Source organism: Anoplopoma fimbria, chromosome 21 (assembly GCF_027596085.1).
Source record: "Anoplopoma fimbria isolate UVic2021 breed Golden Eagle Sablefish chromosome 21, Afim_UVic_2022, whole genome shotgun sequence".
Classification (NCBI taxonomy): Eukaryota; Metazoa; Chordata; class Actinopteri; order Perciformes; family Anoplopomatidae; genus Anoplopoma; species Anoplopoma fimbria.
The window spans coordinates 7903153-7929267 of NC_072469.1; the positions used below are offsets into that span (position 1 = coordinate 7903153).

A 26115-nucleotide genomic window follows, 5' to 3' on the forward strand; every position below is an offset into this window, starting at 1 on the left:
AAACACAGGTTGGCTGTTATGTCTTATTTTTGAATGGCAAAGAGTCATCATTAATAAGATGTTACACCTGAGATTGTCATACTCTTACGACATCAAATATGTGCTGTGAAAAAAAATCTCTCTCATAATCAGATCTCCTAATTTTAGTTAAGTTAAAACTTTGAGGTACTAGCATGCAATATTGAATACCTTTGCAGAGGGTTGAACTTTTAAATGGTATGCATTCCTGCACAGATCTTCCTACGCATTACTTTTATAGCATTTAGGGCCGGGCCCCAGATCATATCTCTCTCTCTCATTGCACGCTTCACCTGAGCGCAGTCTGATATCCTGAGGCAGGAACCTGTTGGCTGTAACCATATCTTTGTTTCAAAATAAAGGGGCCTGAACTTATTCCTGTTAGGCTCCACGAATGGGAAATATTCTGCCAGAGGAATTTAAAATAGGCTAAATCAGTGTTTTCTTTTACATGGCTGATTTGAACTCACTAATGTGTGAATTTGTGTATTTGTGTTGGCAGATGTGTAATAGTATTTTATTTGTATTTTTTTAAATTTTGTTGTTGGTATTTGATTTCACTGCAATTTGTGATCGCTTATTTTGAAAAGTGCTGCATAAATAAATATTATTATTATAATGTCAGGAGTCAGAGATGTCACAATGTACCTGCCCAAATAGAAGAAGTCTAACTAGACATAATAAGGTGTGTGGATGCACCACTGGTGCGTAGGGAATGTATTACATGACGTGAGGAAACAAGCTATTAAAGTCAACATAGGAGTTGACTTTATGTGCAGGAATGGGCTCTCATATTTTTAGGTTACAGCTCAAAAAGCTTGACAGGACGCAGGAGATCTAGGTAAAAAAACAAAAAATATAAAATCAGTAGGATGAACTCATCATAACCCAAAGAAACAGAAGGTAGCAGTCCAGGTTATTGCAGTTTTGAACCGAATTGAGGCTGAAATTATACAGACTGGCATTGATTTTAAATGGAAGATGAAGGTCGTTCTTGCCGTTAAAGCCGGCTGGAGCTCTTGCCAAGCAAAAGAAGACCCAATGAAAATGACAGATGGCTATTAATTACACTGGACATTATGGCCAGTCAGTATCTAATTAGACTCATTGAGCAGGAGGAATCACAGCAATAGATATCATGCACAGGTCATTATTTATAGTGCAGTCGATAGCTTTCTCCAAACGTATTCATATAGACTTTTATATGCTTTTCTTTGATAATTATGACTGCAGGATGCAAAGTAACCTCACACACAGATAAATGCAGAAGGTTAAAAGACAAACAATGATAATTCTTGAAGGTAAACTGTAAAGCAGCCCAGCTAATGAAGACTAGGTTGCTGCTTGCATGCAAATGATTGTAACCCAGAAACAAGGTTGGTCCACTCCCTGTTCATGTCTGGACAGGCAGAACGCTCACTCATAACGCTGCACTGTCACACACACAACGCAGTCCTAATGTGCAGCTATGTCAAATAAATGAACCTAAATGTTTGCCTGAAACCTCTTCAGGCTCTTTTTTTTAATATTCATAAAGCCAAATCAGAATGTCTTGTCTTTTCTGCTGCAACCAGGCAGCCAAAGTGTGTTAATGGTGCGTCTTTGAAATGTTTCCAGGGGGTAACCGGCACGATGAGCTATAGTTGGCCCCATTTCATTTATTAGAAGGCATAATAATGTGCCTGATTTAACATAAAGTGTCCCGCAGATGTACAAAAACATGAAGGTTCAAAATGAGTGCAGTGGGTGCAGTATCACTGGTTGACCACCAGATGGTACTCTGTTATAACAAATAACCTGAGAAGGGTGTAAGACAGTTTATCTTTGATGCAGTACCTGCAGTCATTCTGTTTAGTGATTTGTTCATCAAAGACCAAATCAGGTATGATTAACTTGTCAGATATGCTTCCATGTTGGGCACACACTCATCTAGTTTAATGCTCACATTCCCAGCATGCACTTTTGGGAGTAATCTTGTGCAAAGTAGGCTACAATCCACAATCACCCCTCAAGTGATGTTTGATGTTTCCTTGCTCTGCAGCAAGATAAACAAGCCTAAAAGCTTCAATTAGCTCTTAAAAGGCCTATGAGAAAGCTAAAGTATATTACGCACCGAGGATGATTCATAACACCCTGCATTAACTTTGTCAGTTATAATCCATCACGAGGTAATAGTCTTAAATAAATCTCATAGTAATTGAGATGAATCCCTCATTTCAATGACAAGTCTGGTTTTTAAGACCCAATTATCACTTTGAGTTCCCTGGCCCAGCGGATGTGAGGGGTTCGGGCTCTGGGAGGAGGAGAGGGGGCAGTAAAGTTGGCTGTTTCAGCAGAGAGGAGAGGATGGAGAGATGGACTCGGTCCAAAGAGGGATGGATATCTTCCCGGGCTGTACTGCATCAGAGGGCAGGTAGATTTATGGCCAACGCACACAATCTTAATTTGTGCTCAGCCCGATAATGCATCTCAAGGCCAGAATACTTCTGCTCAGTGTTTCTTAACTGGATGTTTCTTTAATTATATGTCAGAGGCCATAAAACTCAGGAGGAGATTTTCCCACAAAGCACTGTTTTATGTCTTGGTCATTACTGTAAATTACAAGCAACAAGAAAAAAAGATACTTATGGAAGTAAATGCAAAAAGAAAAGCGGGTTTATTTCCATACACTCTTTTTTTTTTTTTTCTTTCTTTTTCACCCTGTTGGTACACTGGTCATTTGAGCGGCCTCGTCGGCGTGACATAGTTGTTGCTCCCAAAGAGCAGACGTCAGGTCGCTGACCAGGGAAGAGATTGTTCACCTTAGCGAGCATGTGTGAAAACACGAGGGCTTCCATTCATCACACAAAGGAAAGAAAAACAAACCTGTACAAATACTGAATAATACAAGAGTAGTTGTAAACATATACATATTCACAAATCCATAATCATATAATACTCTCCCCCAAAATTTAGTCCAGCAATATGAGTCATTTCCACACTCCAGATGGCGTATGTACGCGTGTTACGTTATGGTTATCGGACACGACGGTCTATTACTTGTAATAATAATCATAGGAGAAATCGCAAAAAACTGTGGAGTTTTTCGATGACCTCTACATGAAAATACACGATGGCTGTACACAAAAGCTCCTCCACCTCTGCAGCCCTTGGCACACCACAAGGTGGCTTTAGAGTCCTTCTGTCGTTATATTGCCTCTTTATGTGATGCCACTTAATCTTTGGTGAAAAAATAACTGCCCGATCATGTTCCATTACACAAGAGAGCAGCAGCTACTCTTGGTTTGTGTTTCAGCGCATGTCCTGCTAAACTCAACCCCGTCGCCGTTCTTCTTGTGTGTTCTGGCGAAGTGATTAAACATTTAAATTACTTAAAAGCAACAAGGATTTAAAAAAAAAAAAAAAAAAGGCTTCCTACCCCGCTTGATCCTTTGTACCCCCTTTTTGCTTCAGTCTGCGGACGATCATTTCCTCACCCTCGGCTTGGCACGCACTCACTCATACACACACACACACACGCACACAAACACAGTAAATCAGGCAGGTCAGTGCATCATTCGTTTCCCTACTCTCTCTCTTCTTTTTTTTTTTTTTGTGACTCTGAATGGAGTCTTTATCTCCAAAGCCATTTCTGTGGCGGCGGGTCCGTGGATACAGGGACAGAGAAGCCTTTCCCCCCACCCCCCACCCCGACTCCTCAGCTCAGCTCGAACCCGGCAGAGGACTCGATGGCGTACAACAGCTTGTTCCTCATCAGGTGTTGGTCGCAGAACTCCGGGAGCTTGAGCAGGTTCATGCAGGTGCTGGCAGTGGGAAGGCGCTCCAGGTCGTCTCCGCCGTTGTGAATGCAGAAGGCCGGGTAGAGCTCCTGTGTGAATACATACGTAAGCTGTTAATAAGCAGCTGACAAATCGGCCGCAGTCACAGAGACATTTGAGGCATTTAGAGACGGACAAATAATGAGATATGAATCAACTCGTGTCCGTAATGATCGCAACGTCCAAAGCAATCCAGATTACGCAATAAATGTCAACGCCCACAAGGGGATAAATGTTAAAAGAGAGACATTAAGCGTTAAGCTAATACAGTGCAAGTATAAATTTAGGAAATCAGGTTAGCGTTGAAAGGCACTGAGTGGAAAAACTGGCTCACAGATTGACCCTTGGATGAGACACTGAAAGAATGGTCATTTCATGTTGTCCATCTGGCATTTTTTAAATCAAGCCTCCTTGTGATGAGGCCACCTCATCTGCAGACTGTGACACTGACCGTTTCCATCACAGGCCGGGCTGACAAAATAAACTCCTCCACCCTGATTTCATCCCGCTATTTAAAGTTAGCGTACGTGGTTCAGCGGCCGTACTCGCCCGATTAAATGGCTCTTCGGGGGCTTAGCTGTAATGACCCCATTTCTCTGACAATTACCGTATTAAACTATCATTGCTTATTGAGAAAGCGCCATTACCACGGCTATCATTTTGGAAAAAAAGAGAGTTTCCATCATCTTTTTTAAATGGCTTCTCCTGACAGAGCTATTTCTCCTCTAATGAATCCTGGGCCGTTTCACGACAGCTAATTAAGGCTTAGCTGGCTCAGGCTGAGGGCCGGGTCAGGGGCCGCTCCCCCACGAATTACCGCCCTTTCCTGCCCGAAGAAGAGACGAGGAATTGGTGGGGGAGAGATATCCACACTGGCCAAAGTCAAATTGATTAAATGAGGAGGGAAAGCAACTCTCAAACCCCGAGAGAAGGAACTGCAAAGGATTCTGAGGAGAGTTTTGTTCCCTTAGTCTGCTGCAGAACTGCAATTAGGTTTTCTTAACTAATGACAGTCATAAAGAGTACTAAAACCAATCATATGATGATTACAGCTTCTGGTTAGACCGAGTAAGACACATAAAAACTCCTTAATGGCACCGAGCAACACTTTCTGTCTTCCTCCCCTACATCTCAAACTACCCAAGTGTCTCACAAATCAAGTCAGTGAGAAAGCGAAACGGCTTCCAATTAGGAAATCATTTCAGAAATAGGAGCAATAATGATTCAGCGCTGCTAAAAACAATGTTTAGAAGTACGGGGGTATAGTTCCCTTGTATGTTCGTTTAACAGGAAATTGCTGCTTTCTGCCGGGTCACACAGAAGGCAAAAGTTCAAAAGTTCAACCTGCTACCGAGTTCTGATGGTGATATTTGTACAGCCAGGATCTCCGACCAAGCCCTCACATACATGGCTGCAGAAGGAGTTCTTCAACAGAGGAAGGTCATGAACTACAATACAACAGTGGACGTGGAGATAAGACCTCACCACAGTGGCTCGCTCTTATCGCCGCCTAATTTGAAAATGATCATTTCGAGGGCTGTTATCAGTCTAGGTATTTTCATTACATGCCCATTAAGAAGGAACACTCCCTCCTGTTGAGCTTGAAAAAACCTGGCAATAATGGAGGAGACAGGGAGTACAAAATCTGTAGAGTAAGTATGGGGAGAAGAAAAGATTGGAGCGAAGGGAATGTTTCATGTCTTGGTAAAACCTCACCTTAAATCCGAGCAGGGGAGGTCTGGAGCAGCTGGTGACAAACCTCAGCAGCTTACGCTTCTCCTCGTCTGTGAAGCCTTCGACCACTTCCCAAAAGATCTGGATGACTGGGTGTGTGGCAGAGTACCCGCCTAAAGGAGATTAAGATGGAGAAAAATGATATTAATCAACCCAGTAGTCTGTGAAGTGAAGGGACTCCGACTTAGTCTGCAAGCTCTTTGTTATATGTCCCTGTTGTACTGGAGGCGTAGAGTTTTAATGACATCTGTATTTACAAAGCACTATTTAGTCATGTTGGAAGTGTAGGATTTAGTGTTTTATGGAGCTTGAGTATACTTGGGACTAAAAGCTAATGTATCCGCCCCTGCAGCTACGGTTTGACCAGGGTTTTTTTTCTCTTGTGAGCCCCACAGCTTTGTAGAAATGCATTACTTAAATGCTGGCGTACCCCCATAAGGGACTATAGGAAGTGGAAACCCCAACAAAACTATTTTGAACATCAGCTCCTACCTGAGTAGTTTGTGAAATTTTTCAGGTCATCAAGACAAATTGGCACAAGAGCCCCAGATATCAGCACCTATAGATACATTTAAACAAAAACAGGTAGAAAAACATAATAAGTTTCTGCGAGTTATGAATATGTGTAAAGTTAATGGGCAGTGTGTTGCTCGTCACGTGCAGCGTACCTGGATCTCCTGCTGGTCAAACATGCGCAGCCACTCCAGGTTGACCACGTTGGCCAGGCCCTGTCTGAAGGCCAGGCAGTGAGGCCTGATCTGCTTGTTCAGCCTGTAGTCGGCCACCAGATGGATGTAGGCTATCCGGTTCGCTGTGGTCACAGGAATGTCTTTGCCTCCCAGCTTCAGCTCAACCACCTGCGTCAAAAAGGCTCTATGAGTTTACAGGTTTCCTCACAGTTCAATTCCAGTATTTGTCAGTATATATATACACGTTATATTTAAATATAACAGGACTGATAGCACCTGAGTAATATTACTGTCACTAAGCCATGCTGCATGCTTCATTATGCAGATCACATTATGCATATCATTGTGTCCGCATGAGGTGCCAGATGACCAACAAACAAAGAAAGTGCTATAATTGTGCCAGGTGGATTTAATTCAATCACTGAAAGGTAATTAAAATTGTTTTCCAACAGCACTCTGATTAAAGGTATGGCCCGATGCGAGTGTGTGTGTGTGTGTGTGTGTGTGTGTGTGTGTGTGTGTGTGTGTGTGTGTGTGTGTGTGTGTGTGTGTGTGTGTGTGTGTGTGTGTGTGGTTAAGTGCATTTCAGTGTGTCTAAATATAGCACATCCAATGAACATCTGGTCCAATACAATTTGGCCTGGAGTTCTCCTTTCATTAGCTATAGAGCAGTTAGCACTTGATATGATGTGCTCATCTCTGTTCATAAAGCCGGGTGTATGACGACATCATAGCGGCTACATGGGGACATATTCATCTTTTTCCAGTGCATTTTTCCTTAATCATATGTGATCTTATGTTTTAAGAACGTTATGACTTGCTTGTACAAATGTAACTTTAGGAATAAATTCACGTCCATTTGCTTTTATTTTGACTACCTCTTATAAATCCCAAAACAAAAAGGTGGACAATTTAACATCACCATGTTTTAATTTAGTTGAGCTTTCAAAGCAGAATCAGGCAGGTTACAGAGGTAGAAGACTAAATAGTTACTGCCTGTTACAGTTGTGCAGGCAGGGTTGTATGTAGCTCATTTAATGGACCACTTTTAGAATCATAGGAAGTGTGTACACAGGCCTATTCTCTGAATAATGCCTGTTAATGTCTTATGTGAATATATTCTGTATATTAATGTTTTTTTGTGCTTTTATATACACACACCTCTACGACGTCTAACTATAACATGGACCACAAAAAAAATAGTTTTGTGACTTCTTTGTGTTATCTTTGATGAACTTATAATTGTGGATAAACATTGGTGTTGTAACCATGTAAGTATCTTTTTTTTTTTATTAATTGTCAAGAAACAAAACAAAAAAAGAATTGCTACATACATTAGCTGAAAATGCAACATTATAAAAAGGTGAAAGGTCTTACTAAGTGAAGGTTATCACATTTTGGATTAAATGTCCAAAACATTAGTTCAGGTCTGATGAAGACCCATTTATTTTAAAACGAAAATGAAACAAAATGAAGCTTTGGGAGTTTTTATCCAGTATGCAGATACTCATGACAGCAACTACGTTTCTGAATATTTCTGAAAGGTGAACCTTTTTTGATAAACAGGACCAGGGACGGGGATAAACAGCTACATTGTCACTGTCACAGATACTTAAAACCATATTTTTAACAACAGAGCAAACAATAACTAATTGATAAGCCTCACAAAGATATTCATTGCAGCGATATTGAATTAGATTGCACTATAAAGTAAGTTGTTCCTCATATTTGCTATGTACAGTATGCTGTCCACTGAGGGGTAATAATTTAAACCTGTCTTTTCTCCCCCACAGTGGATTCTGATTATGTGCTAATGTAAGAGAATTACTGTCCTTATCTTGCTTGCTTTGGCTATCTCAGGAGGGCAAATGCAGGGCAGACTGCTCCAGGGTGTGTGCCTAATCTTTCACAAATTGTTTTCCCTATCGCTGTTTGCGATGCCCTATTTGCGACCAGGAGGGCTACATTGTAACTCGACCATTTCAGGTGTTGTTTGAGAAGAGCTAATAAGACGCGTTAAAGCCCTGAGCAAACAGGGGCTCCGGGTAGAGTGCAGGTCTGGGATCAGGTGATACAGAGTGCTGCTGGCTGCTCGTCTCCGCAGCCTTGAGCTTTGGAGGGGACGTGCTTAAGAGCAGCTAGCTGCTTCTGTCAGGCGTGTTTCAGATCATTTCTGGAGGAAAAGGCAGGTGGAATGGTCAACAGAGCTGCTGTGTTCCCGGCGCTGCTGCAGAGCTTAGAGCGAAGGTGGCGACGTGCTTTATCTCTCTCGGAGCTGAAAAGTGGTTCATCATGAGGGAAATGAATTATTAACGCAACAAAGGGGTGCTAAACAGGAGGAAGGAAAGACGGCTGAATGAGAGCTACTGACTGGGGGCAGAAATAGAGATGGAAAAAATAAAGAAGGTGAATCATTTATCCGACTCCATCCCACTTTGTCCCCAACCGCCCCCCCCGGTCACCTGAGCCTCTCCCAGATCGTTGTTGACCACGGTGAAGTTGAGGCCCAGCTCCTCCACGTCGCCCTCGTAGCTCTTGAGGAAGAGGAGGTTGCGGTACATCTCCGGGTCCAACGACGCCAGGTGGTGGATGTCCACCTCGGCACTGGTTCCCAAAAGTTTGGACAGGAAGAAACCGGCGAAAGGCAACTCCACCAGCATGTTCTCGTACAGAGCCTGGAGAAAAAGTTTGGCTGTTTACTGGAGGACAACTGCAGGACAAGGATACACTTGTCCACAAACATCAGTCAATCAGTGCAAATGAGGAAATGCTGGGAGCATTAACTACGGCAATTGTTTATTGCTTGCGTGTCACTGAATAAAACATGATGATTAGATATCCGAGATAACTAAGTGGATCACTGCATCACGCATCAAGTGGCAAGCATTTCATTATTAAGTACATATGCAAAAATATGATTACAACATACATTATACAACATTAAATTTGCCTACTGATCTTACATTAAAGAATCTAGTGATAAGATGGTAAATATGGTCACATTAGAGTGACTGAGGGCTAAACGCAGAACACAATCCATCTAAAACACACAGGCTTTCGGTTTCACTCGCCTCAAACTTTATAAATGCCAATTGTCACCTTGACCTCGAATGCCATTAAGAACCACAGCCGGGCAGGTGACTCATAAAACCCAAAGCTAATGTACTGGAATAGTCCGAAAAAAGAGCCCGTTGCAGGCATTAAAATATACAGGTCTTTATAAATGATAGCGCTAAAAACCCTGACCGCATCAGCTAAATGGATTATAAATCTAGAGGATTTCCATAATGCATGCATCTTAAACACACACGCACGCATAAATCACGGCTATTTTCTAAACACAGGTTAATTGCGCAACTTCAAACATTGTCTATTTTTTATGCAAAATAATCCACTTAGTATTTCTCTCGTGGCCGGCGCTCGTTCCAGACCATATGCGCCGCGTGGCCCCTTGAAACCTATCAATAACACTTATGCCGGGAAGAGGCAGCAATAAGTATATGGAAAAAACCTGTAGCCTTATTTTTTCAACGCCACACACTTTATTTATGAGTGTTTATTGCCAGAAATTGTGCCAAAATGACTTGGGCTGGAAGGAATTAATTATTATGGCCCCGGGCCTTTTAATATAAGTGAGTGCAGTGGCAACGCAATTAAAGCGGATCGCGGCACCATCAGGTGGAATAAATGCCAACAATATTGCAGGTGCATTCTGTTAGCTGCCAAATACATTCCTTAATTTACAGCATTAAGAATCAATAAAATTATAATGCCTTTCAAACGCATCACTATTAATAAGGGGTGCCAACCTCATACACCTCGAAAAGAAACCATGAGCGGCTGGAGATCAGTGAGAGGAGACTTGCGGGAAGTATGGCGGGTAAGGCAGGAAGAGGAGGAGGAGGAGGAGGAGGAGGAGGAGGAGGAGGAGGAGGATGAAACTTTCCTCACCCTCACAGTTTACGGAGTGGAGGGGCCACTGCTGATGAGGTTGGAGGTTTTGGACTAATGAGAGATGAATGAGGCACAAAGAGAACCTCCTGCAGCTCATATCACATAATGAGAAATGCGATTTTTGACATAGACCATGTCAGCAAACACTCCCATCAAGATTAAATGAACTCTTCCGTCTGAAGTCTGGAAGGACAGAACCACAGAAGCGAAAGAATCCTGTTTTCACGTTTCACCATTTGTTGCTTAAATCTTTCTTCTTGACAGCTGGGTGGACAAGTGAGGAAGAAGGATGACGACCGGCCTCTATTCTGATGCTCAATCCCATTTCAGTGAGTACCCTAGACAAGCCACTCCTGCCTGTAATACATCACCTCCACAACAATGGCACGCCTCGGACATTAATTAACAATATTAATCTCCTGTGTCCTTTGAGCCGCAATGTGCACTGTGCACACTGCAGCAGCGGTGATGCAATCCCAATCTATATAAACGGGTGCCTCTTATCCGGGGCAATAACGGCACTAAACAAATATCAATACACCTCTCACATGGCCATTCAAACGTCCATTTTATGGTGAAAGAGGAACTTAAGGTAGGGTTAATTGAAAGTCAAATTCAAATTAATTTCCCCTCGCTTAATTGCCTCAACCATTAGCTATTGAGAGCACAATATGTAGGGGAGTGGGGGTGGAGATCTTCTAGCTGCTGATTGATCATTTATCACTTAAGAATACACTGAAGAAGAAGAAGAAGAAGAAGAAGAAGAAGAAGAAGAAGAAGAAGAAGAAGAAGAAGAAGAAGAAGAAGAAGAAGAAGAAGAAGAAGAAGAGTTACGATTCTCTGATAAGTGGACCAAACCATCTCGAACCGAGCAAGAGTGAAGGGACCTGGATGTTCCTGACTGTAAAACAGATCAAAACGCTATTACCACATGCTTTGAACGCTTATTTATGTCCTGTCTGTGTGGGCTCACTGATTTAGTGCCAGCCAAATGCAATCACTACACAAACAAGAGGTAGGAATCATCGGCTAATGGAAGCCCTAATTGAGAGGCGACCGCTTGTCATGAGGTAATTCTTCTCCGGGTTGAGATGATAGCCCGCCGCCGCCCGCCCCCGCCCCCCCCCCCCACGATGAGGAAGGCATCTTGATAAACAATCACTACCACATGCATTAAGGATGATTTAGAAACATTAGGCCCTAATAAATAGTGCCATCGGAGGAAGGAAGCGACAGAAAAACAATGCCGTCAACAGATTATGCACAGGGCTAATTAAGAAAACTAAAGCTTGCTTGAGTGCCAGGTTAGAGTTCTAAGCCCCGGGAAACAAATGACGGCAATTTCTCTAAACATTGTCAGATTCCAGAACAAACACCAAAACAACCTCTAAATTTATACATGCAGCCAGTTCGACCTTGACACTGACTGATATTGATCTGCATTGACGCAGTATGTGATTAAATCTTACAATTTCCTGGATATTTTTACCAACAACTATACAACTTCAGATATTCATCCTTGTTTTGAGGATTTAAGGTTTTAAAAAGGAAATGGGAATAACTAAACTCGTTATCAGATTATGTTTTAGAGGCTCACCTTGCCGAGAATCCTGCCCAGGAAGTAGTAATGCCTCGTAAAGGAGTCTCCGACCAGCATCTCTGCCGCGGGGTTTGGATACAGCAGGCTCTCGTTGGTCGTCTTGAAGAATCCCTGGTTGGGATTGAAGCCCGACTTCAGGAGCTCATTGAGGAACTCACGAAAGATGCCGCCGCCGTCGATGCCGGCCTCGTCCAGACCGTGAGCATTCAGCAGATGGACTCGAACCCTTTTCTTCAGATCCGGTTCTAACGAGGCAGAGCATGAGGAGGGATTTATGGAGGTACAAAAAAAAAAAGAGACAAACAAAACATCATCCAATCAAGTTAATGGTCACAATAAACTGCGACTTTATATTCTCCCTGATAAATGCGACCAAGACCTTTGGGATTTTCAATCTTTACTTTACGTTCATTGTATAGGCAATTTCCAGTAACAGAATCAAGTCAAACTGTTGAGACTTTAATTTCTAATAGTTGATGGTTACCTCCTCAAATTTTACAGGCTTGGACACAACCTCAGGTTCATATTACTCTTAAAATAAATCGGATCCACTATAAATCCTAAAGGTACTCACTTCACGGGTTTCTGACATTAATTTTAGGAAAGTAAGAATCATGTTTAATGGAGTCACATCAGTTCTAGGCATTGTAAAATTGAAAAATAATCAAAAACACACTTTTCATCACACACTCTTCCTATGTATAAATAGTATATAGTTATAACTACAGTTTAACCTACAGGTATGTTGCCCTTTTTAATTTAGGATGCTGAATCTTGTGTTAATCCCATTAAAAATGAATCTCAGGTTTTCTCAACTGATCCTTAAATCATAATATAATGTGCAAGATTGCAAGTAACAGCTGAAGTAACAGCTATAGTCCAACTATCTCAATTAAATCTGGCCAATGAGATTTTTTTTTTTCTTTTAAACTTTTGCTTAACATTTTAATTTAACACACCTCATTTCCAATTTTTCAGGTGTTTTAATGTGATAACAACAGAAAGCTGACAAAGTCTGATATTTTTTTACATAGGTAGTTTAACAGGTCTCACATTGGTCCCTATTGCATATTCTGTACAACTTGGGCTAGCTGTATTGGCTTCTTATCTTAAAGACAACCAACGAGCAAACTGTTCAATCAATGACCTGATTATTCCTGTAAATCCAGAAAATGGATGAAAAGTGTAAAAATAGAATTCCAATACCATTTAAATGTAGTGCATCACCTTGTTTTGCGAGACAAACATTTAGCAAGAAAGCTCTTTCCTGACCTGCAGAATATTCAAATCAAATTCTATAAAAGGTCATCTTTCAGAATAATTAATGTACAGTGATAAATCAAGGCAGCTATAACTTATAGACACATAAATGATATAGATCATGTCTTCAGCCCAGGTCTCCTACTACTCTTTTTAATCAGATTGCCCCCACTGAAGTGCCCTTTCAAATTCAAACACAAAAGAGGTGACTTAAAATAATTGATTCTGCTTTTTATGCGGTCCATTATAATAATCGGAACCACAATTATGCTTTACCGAAATTCAATATTCTGCACAAGGAGAGAGCTAACCTTCATCTTTAATGCTAACGGGAACCTTTAAGATTTTATAGAGCATAAGGAGAGTTTCAGTGACAGAGTCAACATCTGCTGCTTCTTGCCTTCTCTCCTCTCGTACATGTCATCTTGAAAATAAATAAAGGAAATAACACAGCCACTGCAACACAATGTCAAGTGCATTGGCCTCACGTACAACAAATAATGCGCATGTCAAATCGTTATTATATTTAAACGGCGATGAAAGCCATACCGTTTTCTGGAGAGAGTTTATCGTAGGCATCCTCATAGATGTAGTTGCGTCTGATGGTGACACTGATGCCATCAGGGAATGGCCCGTCCCCCTGCACGTCCCGTTTGTCAGCATAGATTAACCTCTGGAAGATCTACAATACAGATGTGAGCCCGGTGGCAGGGTCAGCGACAAATCTTTTGAGTTGTAAAAAATGTAATTCTGAGTATGGATAGTATTATATATATATCATGCATCCTTTGCCTTTGATCAGCATTCATTTTGGCAGTTTAGAGCAAACAGGGACAAACATAAGGTGGGGAAAGCAGGATAAAAAGCAAAAGAAGATTGGTAAACAAAAATAAAGTTAAAACAAACTGTCTTTCCAAAAGAAAGGCACCATTAAGCAATGACAAGAAAAACCAAGGCAGGCATAAGACACAAATCAGTGAGAAAAACAAAATCATAAAGATATTATCTGTTCCACTATCCACACACCTGACGTTTGCTTAACATCCTGTTGATAATCCTCTAAAATGAACCATTGTTATGCCAAAAGTACACATGGTGATACTTCATGGCGTCAAGCTCTCCTCAAAGGTGCTGTCATTATTTTCTTTAATTGTACTTTTCTTTGCTATTACATTTTGGTTTTGGTGGTGAGGACAAAAAAATGGCCTAAATTAGATGAAAATGGCTACAATATGGGCAACAATCACTTCAATTAAATTACAGCGATAGCCCATAAAACTTATTTGTGCATATGTGGGCCTATAAACGAATGAATGAATAAATAAATAGACTGTAGCCTTTGCCAACATAATAAATAAAAGACAAGGCTTTGTTAAGACAGTCTGTCTATAGATCTCCTTCGCTGCGTTTCAGTACCCGAGACAGCGACGCATCTGCACAGACAGCCTCTCTACACACATCAAACAGCGCAATCTGTCTAAGAATGACTCAAATAATTCATGTTAATGGCTTATTATGGTATAGTGTAGCACTGTTACACTTCCAAAATATTATATTAGATATAATATATATTTAAAATATAATAGTAAGATTGCATGCATTGTTAGCATGTACATAATATCGATAACACGCTTCTAATTGAAAACACTCATTCTGACGGAAACAACACAATTCTTTAGAGGGCCCTGAAATATTTAGTCCCGATACAGGGACAGAAAACTTTTTTTGTTTTTGTGGTGCATTACCTTAACTCGCTCCTCGAAGGGAACCACAAAGGGGAGCTCTGTGAGGATGGCCAGATGTCTCTCTTCAGACACAGACAGCTGTGGAGGCTCTAGACCAACTGTGGAAAGAAAAATTCAACATGTCAGAGCGTTTCCTGATCAGCAATTCTTGTCTACTTGTGTTTACTACACAAAAATGCTATGGCCAAAAATATCCACCGCATTCTACTTAGTAGATGCAACTTTAATGTACATTTTATTATATTTCAAAGTTACAATCTCAAACGTTCTCTTTGGCAGCAACTCTGGCAAGAAGTGTTAATGAAATTGTGTTTTGGGATCTCACACTCCAGAGATCCAAACAGTGTCCTAATGAATGAAAATGTATCACAGACACCCAGTTGGTAATACTTGACCATTGTGTTACCTCATTCAGTATTAGAGAGTGACTTAACAGAAAATTACTCAATGAAAATCTTTGATGAGTCAAATGAGTCCTATCACCCGGAAATTAGTAAGCATTTTTGCACACTGATTTCTTCATCCCAAGTCAAAGGTTTTTGTTAATGGATTTTTGATTTGGCTACTGGGCTTTCATCATAATTGAGTGACATTGACACAGATTCTTTAGTCTCCTCCACAGGGTTCAAGGGTCAGGTTCAACTACAAGAGGACAGGAATAAACAGCCTAGCTCAGGGAAACTTGATCTGGAGGATAATTCCCAACATCAGGTGATCTCTATCAGGTGTGTGTAATACTCCTTTAACAGTATCATTACCTTCCTCACTGCTAAGCTCTGTAAGTAAGACCTAGTCCACCGTTTACAGTCCAGCCATTAAAGACATTTCCATCCTTCACCCTTTTAATCAACCCCACAGTTAGCTGCCGTCCACCTGCCGGACCGTGTCCATTATGCTGATGTTTGTTTTTGTATTAAACTCTGGGTTTAGACCGTTTAGCCCACAAAACCTAAATTGCCACAATAGCTAAACCGCTCTTCACCCTCCTCACTTTGCGTCCACAGCAGCTCAATTATTCTGCTCAATTAGTCAACCTGATCTGCATTTTCCCATCAGGTTTCCATCTTTGAGGAGAAATATGGCCTCGGAGTGGTCAATACGTTGCTCATTCATCAGCCATGGACCTGTCCATTTAAGGAAATGAGAAAAGGCCAGACAAACACATGGACCAGATGTGGCCGAGTTCATCAGGTACTTTCACACTAATTGAATTTATCCCATACAGCCTCTGAGTGGGATTGGGCAGATCATACACACATTGTTATCAGCTTGTTTTCACACCATGCTTCACAGAAACCTGGGATGAAGTCCTGCCTGCGTCAGTGTATTTTCCTCTGAGTGCTTAATTGAGTCAATGAAGAGAAAATGTGGTAATATATCTTTGCTGTAATAGGGAAAGCTAATGACTTTTCACTTTTTTTTTTTTTTTTTTTTTTTTTTTTTGCTATCCCTGTGAAGTGCTGTGAAAGACATCTTCACATTATGAAGCTTTTTTTCAGCAAAAAAAGTTAATTATCACTTGTTAAGAGAGAATCATTTTCTAGTCGTACACCGAAGGACAGTTCGATTTGAACCCTAACAGCTTCACTCCATCTACTATGGATAGAGACTAGAGAGACTCATAATAATATCAATGCACAGCTCCATAGAATATGGAAAGCAAACATGGAGAAGGTGACTTTGGACTGCAATTAGGATGATTTCCTGGACTATGCATCAAGCTGACACATGCATTACTGTATATTATTCTACATTTTTATTTATTGCCAATGGAGTAGCTCTGTGCTACAACAGGTTCGACATTTTAGATAACATATTATATTTCTTTACTTATTTTGTTGTATTCAAATTGTATCATTTTATAAAAAAAATTGTTATTTCATTAATGCAGTTTTATTTCACTCTGTTTTACTACTATTACTTTTATTATATCGAGGTCACACATGCATTGGTGTCAAATTGTTGAACTTGTTTTTTTCTTTTCTGTTTTTACTTTTTCCGTCTTATATTCGGCTTCTCAGTCACTAAGGAAGTACTTTGAATTTCACTTAACTTTATAAAAGGTGCTGACCATTTAAGTGTGATTGATTGATTAATTGATTGAACAGTCAAGTGATTCTAGCTGGTCATAAACAGTCTATTCTAAGACATGGATTGTCTTCCACTTGCTTTTAAAAAGAGAATAAATGTCAGAAGGTTTTTAAATCTTTTTCATGAAATAGTTGTGTTAATTTCTTGCACACTTAACAGAAAAATATTAACTACTTCTTTCAAATAGTATTGGGCTACTCATAAACCCACATTTTCATAAGTTTTATAGTTTCTTTCAGGAATTACTTTTTAAGATAAAAGCTCAAAATAATTAACAGATTACAATACCATCGAGTGTTGATTGAAGCGGCCCAATGCGACCCATCCTACGCGTTCTCCACACGTGTCTCGCAGAGGGGACGTACAACTGGGTGACCTGGAGAAAAAATAAGATCATCATAAATAAAATTGAATTCCTGCCAAAGCTCTGAATATCCTTAAAAAAAACAGCAGCCTTCTTTCATAAACTTTTCCACTTGTCAGTTGTTGCTTCTGGACCTGTGCCTACTTGTACTGTTGTATTATCTATTGTCCTTGCTTGTTATTTCATATTGTTCCTATGTATTCATATTTTAATTTATCTAGATTGTACTGTTCTGGTTTTAATCTCAGTTAACTAGTTTGTAACTTTTTTTTTTCTTTTGCAAATTTAAACTGGATGGCTAACCAACCACTTATTCAGAGTGATGTGTGAAAGTCTGTCCTGCCTCTCTATTTTCTTCTCTGCTTTAAAAAAATAACTTAAAAGACCTCCTCCTTCCACTAAAGCTTTTATCCTGACATGGATTTCATCTTATTTTTAGGGGGAATTCAACTGGAAAAAGCCATAATTCTGGCTTTAACCACTGCGATCAACTCATATCAGGAGCTTTGTAAAGGCAGCTCACGATTATCAGGTTTTTATTTCATTTAACAAAAAAAGGCTTAAACTGACATCACATCTTACAATAACAAATACAAAATCTAAACAGCTATGATGACAGTCCATTACCTTATCTGCGCGGATGTTGACCTCCGCAGAGAGCCAGTGACCTGCTGGACAGAAGGGTCGTCTAATGTCGCGAGCTTTCACCATCTTCACCAAGTTAGTGATGACCTGCGTAGTAGATCAAACACAGACAGGCATGCATCACATAAACAGCTCGATATCAGGCAATTATATCCACACAAAAATCCCCTTCATTGGAAGATGAAGAATTGTACATTTAAAAGTACTTTGCAGAGTAGAAAACACAACACTGCTGAAGAGGTTTTTTTTCTGTGTATAGGCTGTTGAACAGGACGATGTGCCTTCGCTTAGAGAAGGAAAAAAAAAAAAAGCAATTTGAGAATTCAGCCATTAGTGCGCCATTTATGGGGAGTATAAAAGAAAAACGACCTGTGCCGTCCCTCAATGTCCAGCCTTGTTAATTACTGGCGAGGTCTGCTGCTGACATCAGCCATCGGACCGAGAATGCAAAAGATCAGGCAGCATTGGTTTCACAGCACTGCAAATAACAGCATGGCTCTTGGCTGGCCTGCAGAAGGCTCAGGGTTACTATGGTATTTCACAATGAGATTATGTTGTGACTTTGTAACATGCACGGAGCCATTTCAAGTACATGGTAAATAGAAAATAGACTTGCATTCATATAGTTTCTTTATAGTACTCCAACCACTCAAAGCGCTGTGAGCTACAGGTCTCACAAAATGCAAACCTGCCAATCAGGAACTAATGCACATTCACCCCCACTCATACATCGATGGCAGAGCACTCGAGCAATGTGGGGTTCAGTATCTTGCCCAAGGATATTTAAAACTGCGGACTAGAGGAGGCGGGTGATCGAACCTCCTACCTTCTGAATAGAAGAGATTCACAGCTGCACAGATGACCATTAACGTAGGTTAAGATGACAATATGTACGCTGAAGTGGTCAGTTTGCTTTTGTCTCAACTTCTTTTGACTCGCATGCGCTTTAAAAATCTGTGATATTAATCAACGAAAATGCTTTCAAATAAACAGTTTTTTGTAAACTGAATATCAACTTTTCCCAGGATGATTTTGTTGCAGGATTGGGACCTTACAGAAGCACATTTACTGGGCAAACGTTAAGGTTTAAGCCTCCTTGGACTGAATACAATGGGCTCTGCTGTTGCTATGGCCAGTCGATATCAGACATCCGCTAAATAACCTCACCATGCATTCGTTAAGGGAGCTGTTATGTCTGCCATAACAGTTACAGACAGACTATTTCCATATAACACTTAGCATAGATTATTTTCAATCGAAATTTTCTTTTCTAAAGCACGCCATTTTCATAGAGCGACGATCGATCTCAACCAATCACTGCAAGGCAGTGTCCGCAATAATGGCAAGTGCAAAATGCTGTAAAAGGCGCGTGGCGATGGGTTTGGAGCCGGCCTACCCCTTGACTCTGGGAATGAATAAGCATTCCTTAATTAGCCCATCGGGTTAAGTGCAAGCCTTAATGGGCCTTTCCCAAACTCCAGCGTGACATCGTTCTCCAAACATGGCCAAGAAGAAAGTTCCATTAGCAATATTAATACAAGCTTAGTTGATCATTTTCATTCAATTAACTTCTTTCAATTAAATAGATAGCTCGACAATGGAGGTGATAAAAGATGGGGAGGGACGGCTGATGACACGAACCAAACATTAGCGTGTTAGGGGTCAGCAGCGTTAAACCGACTGTAAATCCCACCGTTCAATTTGGAAAATGCATTTCCCCTGCTCCCCACTTCTTTAATGGGTCGTTTTAGCTGACAAGAGGCCTTCGAGCAGATTTTTTATGAAAAACCCAGACATGCTTTTCACGTATTTGCCACCTTTCACAGAACACCAGCGTTCACTTTTAAATCCTTCTGTCAAACACTAACAGCCAAGAACACAGTTGCTTAATTATGGTTTCCTTGATAGAGAATGAAGGGTGAAATGAAAGGCAGGTGTGAAACGAGAAAAAGAGCCAAGGAGAATGAAGTTAATGCCGTTTTCTGCCTCATTACTTCTGGGTAAATAACAAATGGATGACCTCCGTTGCAGCGCTCCATCTTTGCCTGCTCATGCATACATGCTTGATTTCCACTAACACAGACAAGGCGTTAGGTCACTATGCTTCGATGCACAGAGAGGCTACACAAGGATTATCTCTAGTGTTAATGTGTCACATATCATGGTTTATGCTTTTAGGTATCAACGGATAAGAATGAAACAAATCTTGGATTATCAGAAGTTAAACTGTCAACACTAAAAAGGTATAGTGGCTGGTAGCTTAGGTTTAAACTGTTGGAAGCAAGGTTGAGGTAGTTCTTTTGCCACAGAGGTCAAATTGTTTATCGTGTTTGTCACGTGTGACCGACAGAATGAGACACACGTATGGCACAATCTGCCAGCTGCTTTTATGTAAATGCTACACCTGTGTTTGGCATGCATGAAAAAAAAGGAACATTTTCCTATTACGCAGACAATAAATATTAAAATTAAGATTTGCTTATCAGCAATTTAATGCTGACAAATGTATATGTCTGCAATTACAAGTTCAATGTCTTAGGACCCATTATTTTTACTTAAAGTGGCAACAAACAATTTTTCCCTGACTAGCGTTGGCAAATAGTATTCTTGTTGGCCCGCTGACTGAAAGACAACTGGATTGTTTTCTGTGTTTCTCAGCGCATACAAGTAATGACAAATTTAGGGACTTATGAAGACCATCAGGGTGTGTTATCCCCGGGCAGCATGAACCTTGGCTTTTGAGAACTGAAAAAATATATACGGTTAATATGAAACTATGACGGGCCTACCTAGACTGTAGGTAACTAATGGGGAAAAAGTGGATTAATCATGGAAAATGAGAACCATCTGAGTTATCCTTGTCACATCACATGTTCTACGATGTGACTATTGCAGATGCTCACATCGCAATGTTGATGCTGAAACAAAACCTTGTGCAGCTCTAACTGATACTCTTTTGTAACTGTGGATAGCTAAAGATAGTTAGCGGGGAAAACAAAGGTGCTATCCTCTGACTGTTTTGGTTGACGGCACTTTCTTTGTGCTCTAAATCAAGCCTTTGTTTACCGGGTAAATTACTTTTAGGAAACCAAACTTAACGCTGCTGGTGTCATTAGTCTGCAGCCGTTATATTGTGCATTCAAAATTTACTTCACAGTGATAAGCTAAAGCAAAAAACTTGTTTATTGCCACCATGTCAAGATCAAATTGAAATAAAATAAATTGATTGCATCCCATTGCCAAACAGCAATTACTTGACAAATATGAAGAGAATCAAATGATGCACATTCAGCTTCAACAAGCTGACAGCTTTATACATTACCTTGAAGAGCTGAACCCAGCGTTTCTGCTCGGCCTGGATGCGCTGCTGAACCGCGGTGTTGGTCTTGACGCCCACGCTGCGGAAGGCAGCCATGTACTCCTCGCGGTGCTCTGTTTTGGTCTCGGGGTAGGCCAGCTTGATGATTCCGAGGCACGCGTCCCTCAGACAGCGAGACAGAGTCACCAGCTCCGTCAGCATGAAGGGCATCATGGAGGACTGTGTCTGACCTGTTGAGAGGGAGAACGAACTCAGTCTTTTACAGATATTGATTTTCACATTTACATGGCGGCAAGGCCGCGTGTGACTGATGAAAGCAACGGACGATTATTTCTGCTAAAACAAACAAATGAGGGAAATGGGAGATGATGGGTGAGTGTCTCCACAGGATTAGCAGCTCCAGTGGGATGTGTGTCCTAATCAGACATTCATGAGGTCCAGCAATCGCCCAACAATTTATCAATTTGTGAAAAGCTTGAGGGTGCAATACCATATTTTGAGTATTAATATAGCAGCAAACTATTAGCTAAGTCAACATATAGTGGAGTAATGGCGTCCAGAACAGAAAATGAAGTTGCCTTTCATCTTTGGTGTGTTTTAATCCGAGCCTCTCTGTGCTTTGTGTACATAGCCGGGCCGGCTGCGCGTGCACGTTAATGCATGTGAGTCTCTCTATTGTGCTCGTTTTACTAGCTTAAAGCAAAGGTAAACACCTTTTAGCTCTGTCAGCACTGTTCCTGTTGTTTGCACTGCTTGTGTTGTTAGCACAGTTAGCTTCTAGCCGCCGGCTCAGCACCTTTAAGATCCGGTTAAACAGATGACAAAGTTAACTACCTTCCATTTCGTGACCGAAAAACTCGCTGTCATGCACGGAGATGAGCGAGTGGCTGAAGAGGGAGCTGAAGAGATAGAAGAGGGGAATGATGCGGTTGGAGTCCTCAAACGACATGGGAGACCCTCGCGAGATCAGCTGTAGCAGCGGCACCATGGAGCTGACGGGGGCAGACAGAAAGAGAGACGCTAAGTATGAGTCATATGCTGTACGAACACACAAAGATACATTTGCCAATAATGTGCTTCTAATTATCTTACCCAGTGATCATTTTTGTTGTCATGGAAGTTATCAGGTACCAGAGATGCCTCAAGAAACGTGCATTGAAAGCTAAACTGTAGAGAAGTCTGTAGAGAACAAAGAATCAGAGACACACATTAAATGTAAACATTTATTTTGATTAAGGATGAAGCCCTCGTCAACAAGACAACACAAGCTATTTCAATCAGATGACACAATCAGTGTGAACAGTAAAATGACTTTCCGTCAATCTGTCCGCTGTGTTGAGATTGTTAAATCTGCCCCTGTTAACCAAAAGGCCCCATAAGAGGAAAAAATAAATGACACTGTTAACCAACATTTCCCCTCATAGAATGTTCTTGGCCTTTCTCTCCTGTTTTTATACCTTGTGAGGGCCGAAAAGAGATTAAATGAGCCATTAAGCTTTATTTAGGCGAGGCACCTTCCATTAGTAAACTAGTTGCTGGCGAGGGTACCCAGCTCGGGTCATAAACAGCCCTCTGGCTTCCTGCTGGAGCCCCATTTAACTTAATGGCCAAGGGAGCAAGACAATGGAGGACGGAGGAGGAGGGGAAGCCTGGCCCTTGCTTTGACCCCGCAGCGCCAGCATGCTTCCACACTCACAGTGAATTACATGATAACACTGAGGAGGGCCCGCATACCTTGCTATAGTCGCTCTGCACTCAGTGGGCTGTGGCACCAAGGTGTGAAGCTGCTCTTTGTTCAAGTGTATGTGTGTGTGCACTCCTAAATTGCATGGCTTTTCACACAGAGGGTAAGTACAGGTGACAATAATGTGGTAAGTAAGCTAAAAGGCAAAATAAAGGGCCCCTGCATATAATAGGCCCTTGTTTAAGAGTGACAGTGCTGACACCTATAAGGATGCTTGCATTTAATAGGGCATCATCATGTGTTTCCTCAGTAGAGGAGAGGAGTAAAGGTCAGTGAAGAAAAAAAAGAGATAAGAGACAAAAAGAGAGGAGAAAGTAGAGAAAGAGAAAACAGGAATCCTACATTTGCTGAATATTCTCCTCTCAATGTCAATGCTCAAATTCCCATTCGTCCATTCAATCTACCAAAACCCATTGAAAACTCCTAAAATGGAAATGAGCATTAGGAGCCGAGTGTCAGACGACCCTCCATACGGCTTGAAAAATGGTTTGTGCCGAGCACACGCCATCTGTCAGTACTACAAGGCTCAGGAGAGAAGCGAGGGGTAGTGCAGTGGGCTCATAACAAGTGATGCGGGTGTTTGATTGAAATGGGAAACAAAGCACTAAATGCCAGCTGACATGCTGATTTACGGCCTGAGAGAACCCAAACCCCCATTTCAATCATGGAATGAACCACTAATAAACAAAGTCAAGACATCAAAAGGGGTTAGCCTGTGCATGTGTGTGTGAAAAGCAGCTTGATGAATCACAACCCGATCATTTCATTTCACAGTAATGAAAGAATCTGTGTTCAGCAGAAAAAAAAAATAGCAGCGGAGCTCGAGTCGGATTTGATACCATAAAGATTAAACGAGCGAGTTTCCACCTAAATACAAATTTGTTTTGCAGACTTCTGTATTAACATGATCAACATCATTATCTCATGACAACGCAAAAATCACAGCAAGGGTTCAAAAGTAAATGAAGGACCAGAGCTCATCTGCGCTCACTTTCATCAGAGCGAGCCCCGTTAGCAACAGAGTGCTACAATCGGTCGAAACCAAACTATCAAAGTGAAATTACACCAAGTATCCAACACTAAACAAAGAGAAATGACACCGTACCCACATGAACAAACCTGGGAAAGTACAATTAGCAAACCAATCAAAAATCAATTTCGGTCCTGAATCATTGTACAGCTTTTAAGTTGTCCTCTAAAAGAAAAAAATTCTTTATGAGACATTTTACATATTTATTAAAAAGGCAGTGTGCCGGGCTGGCCGGACGACTGGCCAGCTTCTCTTCTTTCTTTTTTTTTTGCTGTAAGAGCTGTAAATCAAGGCAGGGATGCAATTTGCTCCCCTTAGCCTCTTGTAAAGCTATCCCGTCCACTCCCGCAGTGATTAATCTTTCTCAGTGAGCTAATTATTTTGTACAGATATCCAATAATGATGGAAGACGAAGGGCAGGATTTATGGTAAAAGCGAAGAGAAGGAGGAAGCCGTAAAAAAATAAGGGGAACGGGGGATAAACGCTGAAATTCCTCTATAATCTCTTCACCCATTTGTAAGCAATACTTCAAAAGTACTAGTTGACCATTAGACTCGTGCTGCATGTGTTTGGCCTTTTATTACTGAGGAAGCAAATTTATGCTCATCCATTTACGCTTGGTTTTACGTATGCTAGGGATTCAAAAGAAGTAAGATAGCGTCGCAAACCTGTTATGAATCTTTATACATAAACACCACCACATTTAAATCAAGTAGCAGCAACTGGCTCCACTAATAATTAACTAGAGCAGGTTGACCATCCACAAAGCTCAGGCTGGATCACCTCCCATCAGTCAATGCACCATCCACCCCCCCACCCCCCACACCACCTCTGACATCCTGGCTCTAATGTAATCAACCTGAGAAGGGGTAATTGCCCTCATCCAGAACTGACAGCTTTCCTGACATCCCTGCTTCCTTTGCCGGTTGTAAATGCCAGTGGGTGCGGACCACTGATAACCGCCTGCCTCACTTCACCGTTATTTATATTACTGCTTACAGCGCGGAAAACACATAAAGACACAGTTTTCCTCTCAATCAGGTAGGTGTGCAAACAAGCTCTGTGAACGCACGGCCAATCTCGACAAAACGTGTAAAATGTTATGATATGAAATAAAAAAAATAAAAAAAATAAAAAAGGCCTTGCATTTGTTTTCATGGTTTGATTCAGAAACACCTGATGGACTGTGGGATGCACCTCGGTTAAATTTACAAAATTTTAAAACACCAAAAGTATGCCTATAATCTGCTATTTTTCATGCATATACTAGATGAAGTTTTTCTTCTTATTTACATTATAAAGTAACAATGGGGTTTGTGTATTTGTACCTGACTTTTGGCACCATGAGGCGATGCTGAACCATGAGTGTGTGACAGATGGACGCCATCATGGTGAAAACCTCCTCGCTGGCCGAGTCCCTCCACACCAGGTTCAACAGCGCGTTAGTCTGATGCTTAGTGTCCAGTTTGTGGACGCACTCCTCTGTGATCAGCTGCACAGAGATTCTGCTGTCGTCCTGATTAGAGAGGGAAACAAATGTGGGTTGGAAGGAGTAAAAAAAATAAGAAAATCACATTTTAGTTTATCATAGCATTGTGGTTAATTAATATTAGTATTTCTGATGGTCAAAACCATCAATCTTTTATTTGGGTCAATCAGCTTTTTAGTGAATATGTAACAATTAAAATTGTCAACCCAGACAATATCTTTACCCATACAGATTATATTCTTTGGGGTGTTTGAGATGTCCTTTAATTGTAATTACCTTAACACTTATACATTTGTTATATTCATCCACATTGGTAAAAGTACTCAAATATAAAAGAATGGGACGACTTTCGTATCCATATAAAACAGCTGTAAATTAAAGGGGTGCGCTACATTTGAAACACAAGACAATAATGAGAGCATCATTGCAGAAATGGAATTATCTTATCTTCATTATCGTTGAAAACGAAAATTGGATTAATCGTCCAACCGTAATAAACATGCCAAGTTATTCCGGTACAATATTCATGTCAAAACAATACCAAAATTAGCTATCCTCGTTTGGCTTTTGAGGATAGAAATTGTAATATAAATTGGTTTAATTAATTATCTAAA

The 26115-nt window shown here is 40.9% G+C and overlaps 1 protein-coding gene across 1 annotated transcript in view; it reads right to left on the reverse strand.

Moving 5' to 3' along the window:
* Positions 1-2553: 2553 nt before the first annotated feature.
* The window catches only part of ube3c (ubiquitin protein ligase E3C), a 29819-nt gene continuing 6257 nt past the window's right edge, over positions 2554-26115 (reverse strand). Inside the window, exons 11-24 of the mRNA XM_054622800.1 lie at positions 25341-25528; positions 22330-22416; positions 22072-22229; positions 21241-21467; positions 17901-18005; positions 17198-17285; positions 14819-14916; positions 13623-13755; positions 11811-12058; positions 8722-8934; positions 6239-6427; positions 6063-6129; positions 5553-5683; positions 2554-3886 (exon numbers count right to left, since the gene is read on the reverse strand). Coding sequence (XP_054478775.1) covers positions 3716-3886; positions 5553-5683; positions 6063-6129; positions 6239-6427; positions 8722-8934; positions 11811-12058; positions 13623-13755; positions 14819-14916; positions 17198-17285; positions 17901-18005; positions 21241-21467; positions 22072-22229; positions 22330-22416; positions 25341-25528 — 2103 coding nt within the window. The 3' untranslated portion in view covers positions 2554-3715. The remainder of the gene's footprint in view (positions 3887-5552; positions 5684-6062; positions 6130-6238; positions 6428-8721; positions 8935-11810; positions 12059-13622; positions 13756-14818; positions 14917-17197; positions 17286-17900; positions 18006-21240; positions 21468-22071; positions 22230-22329; positions 22417-25340; positions 25529-26115) is intronic.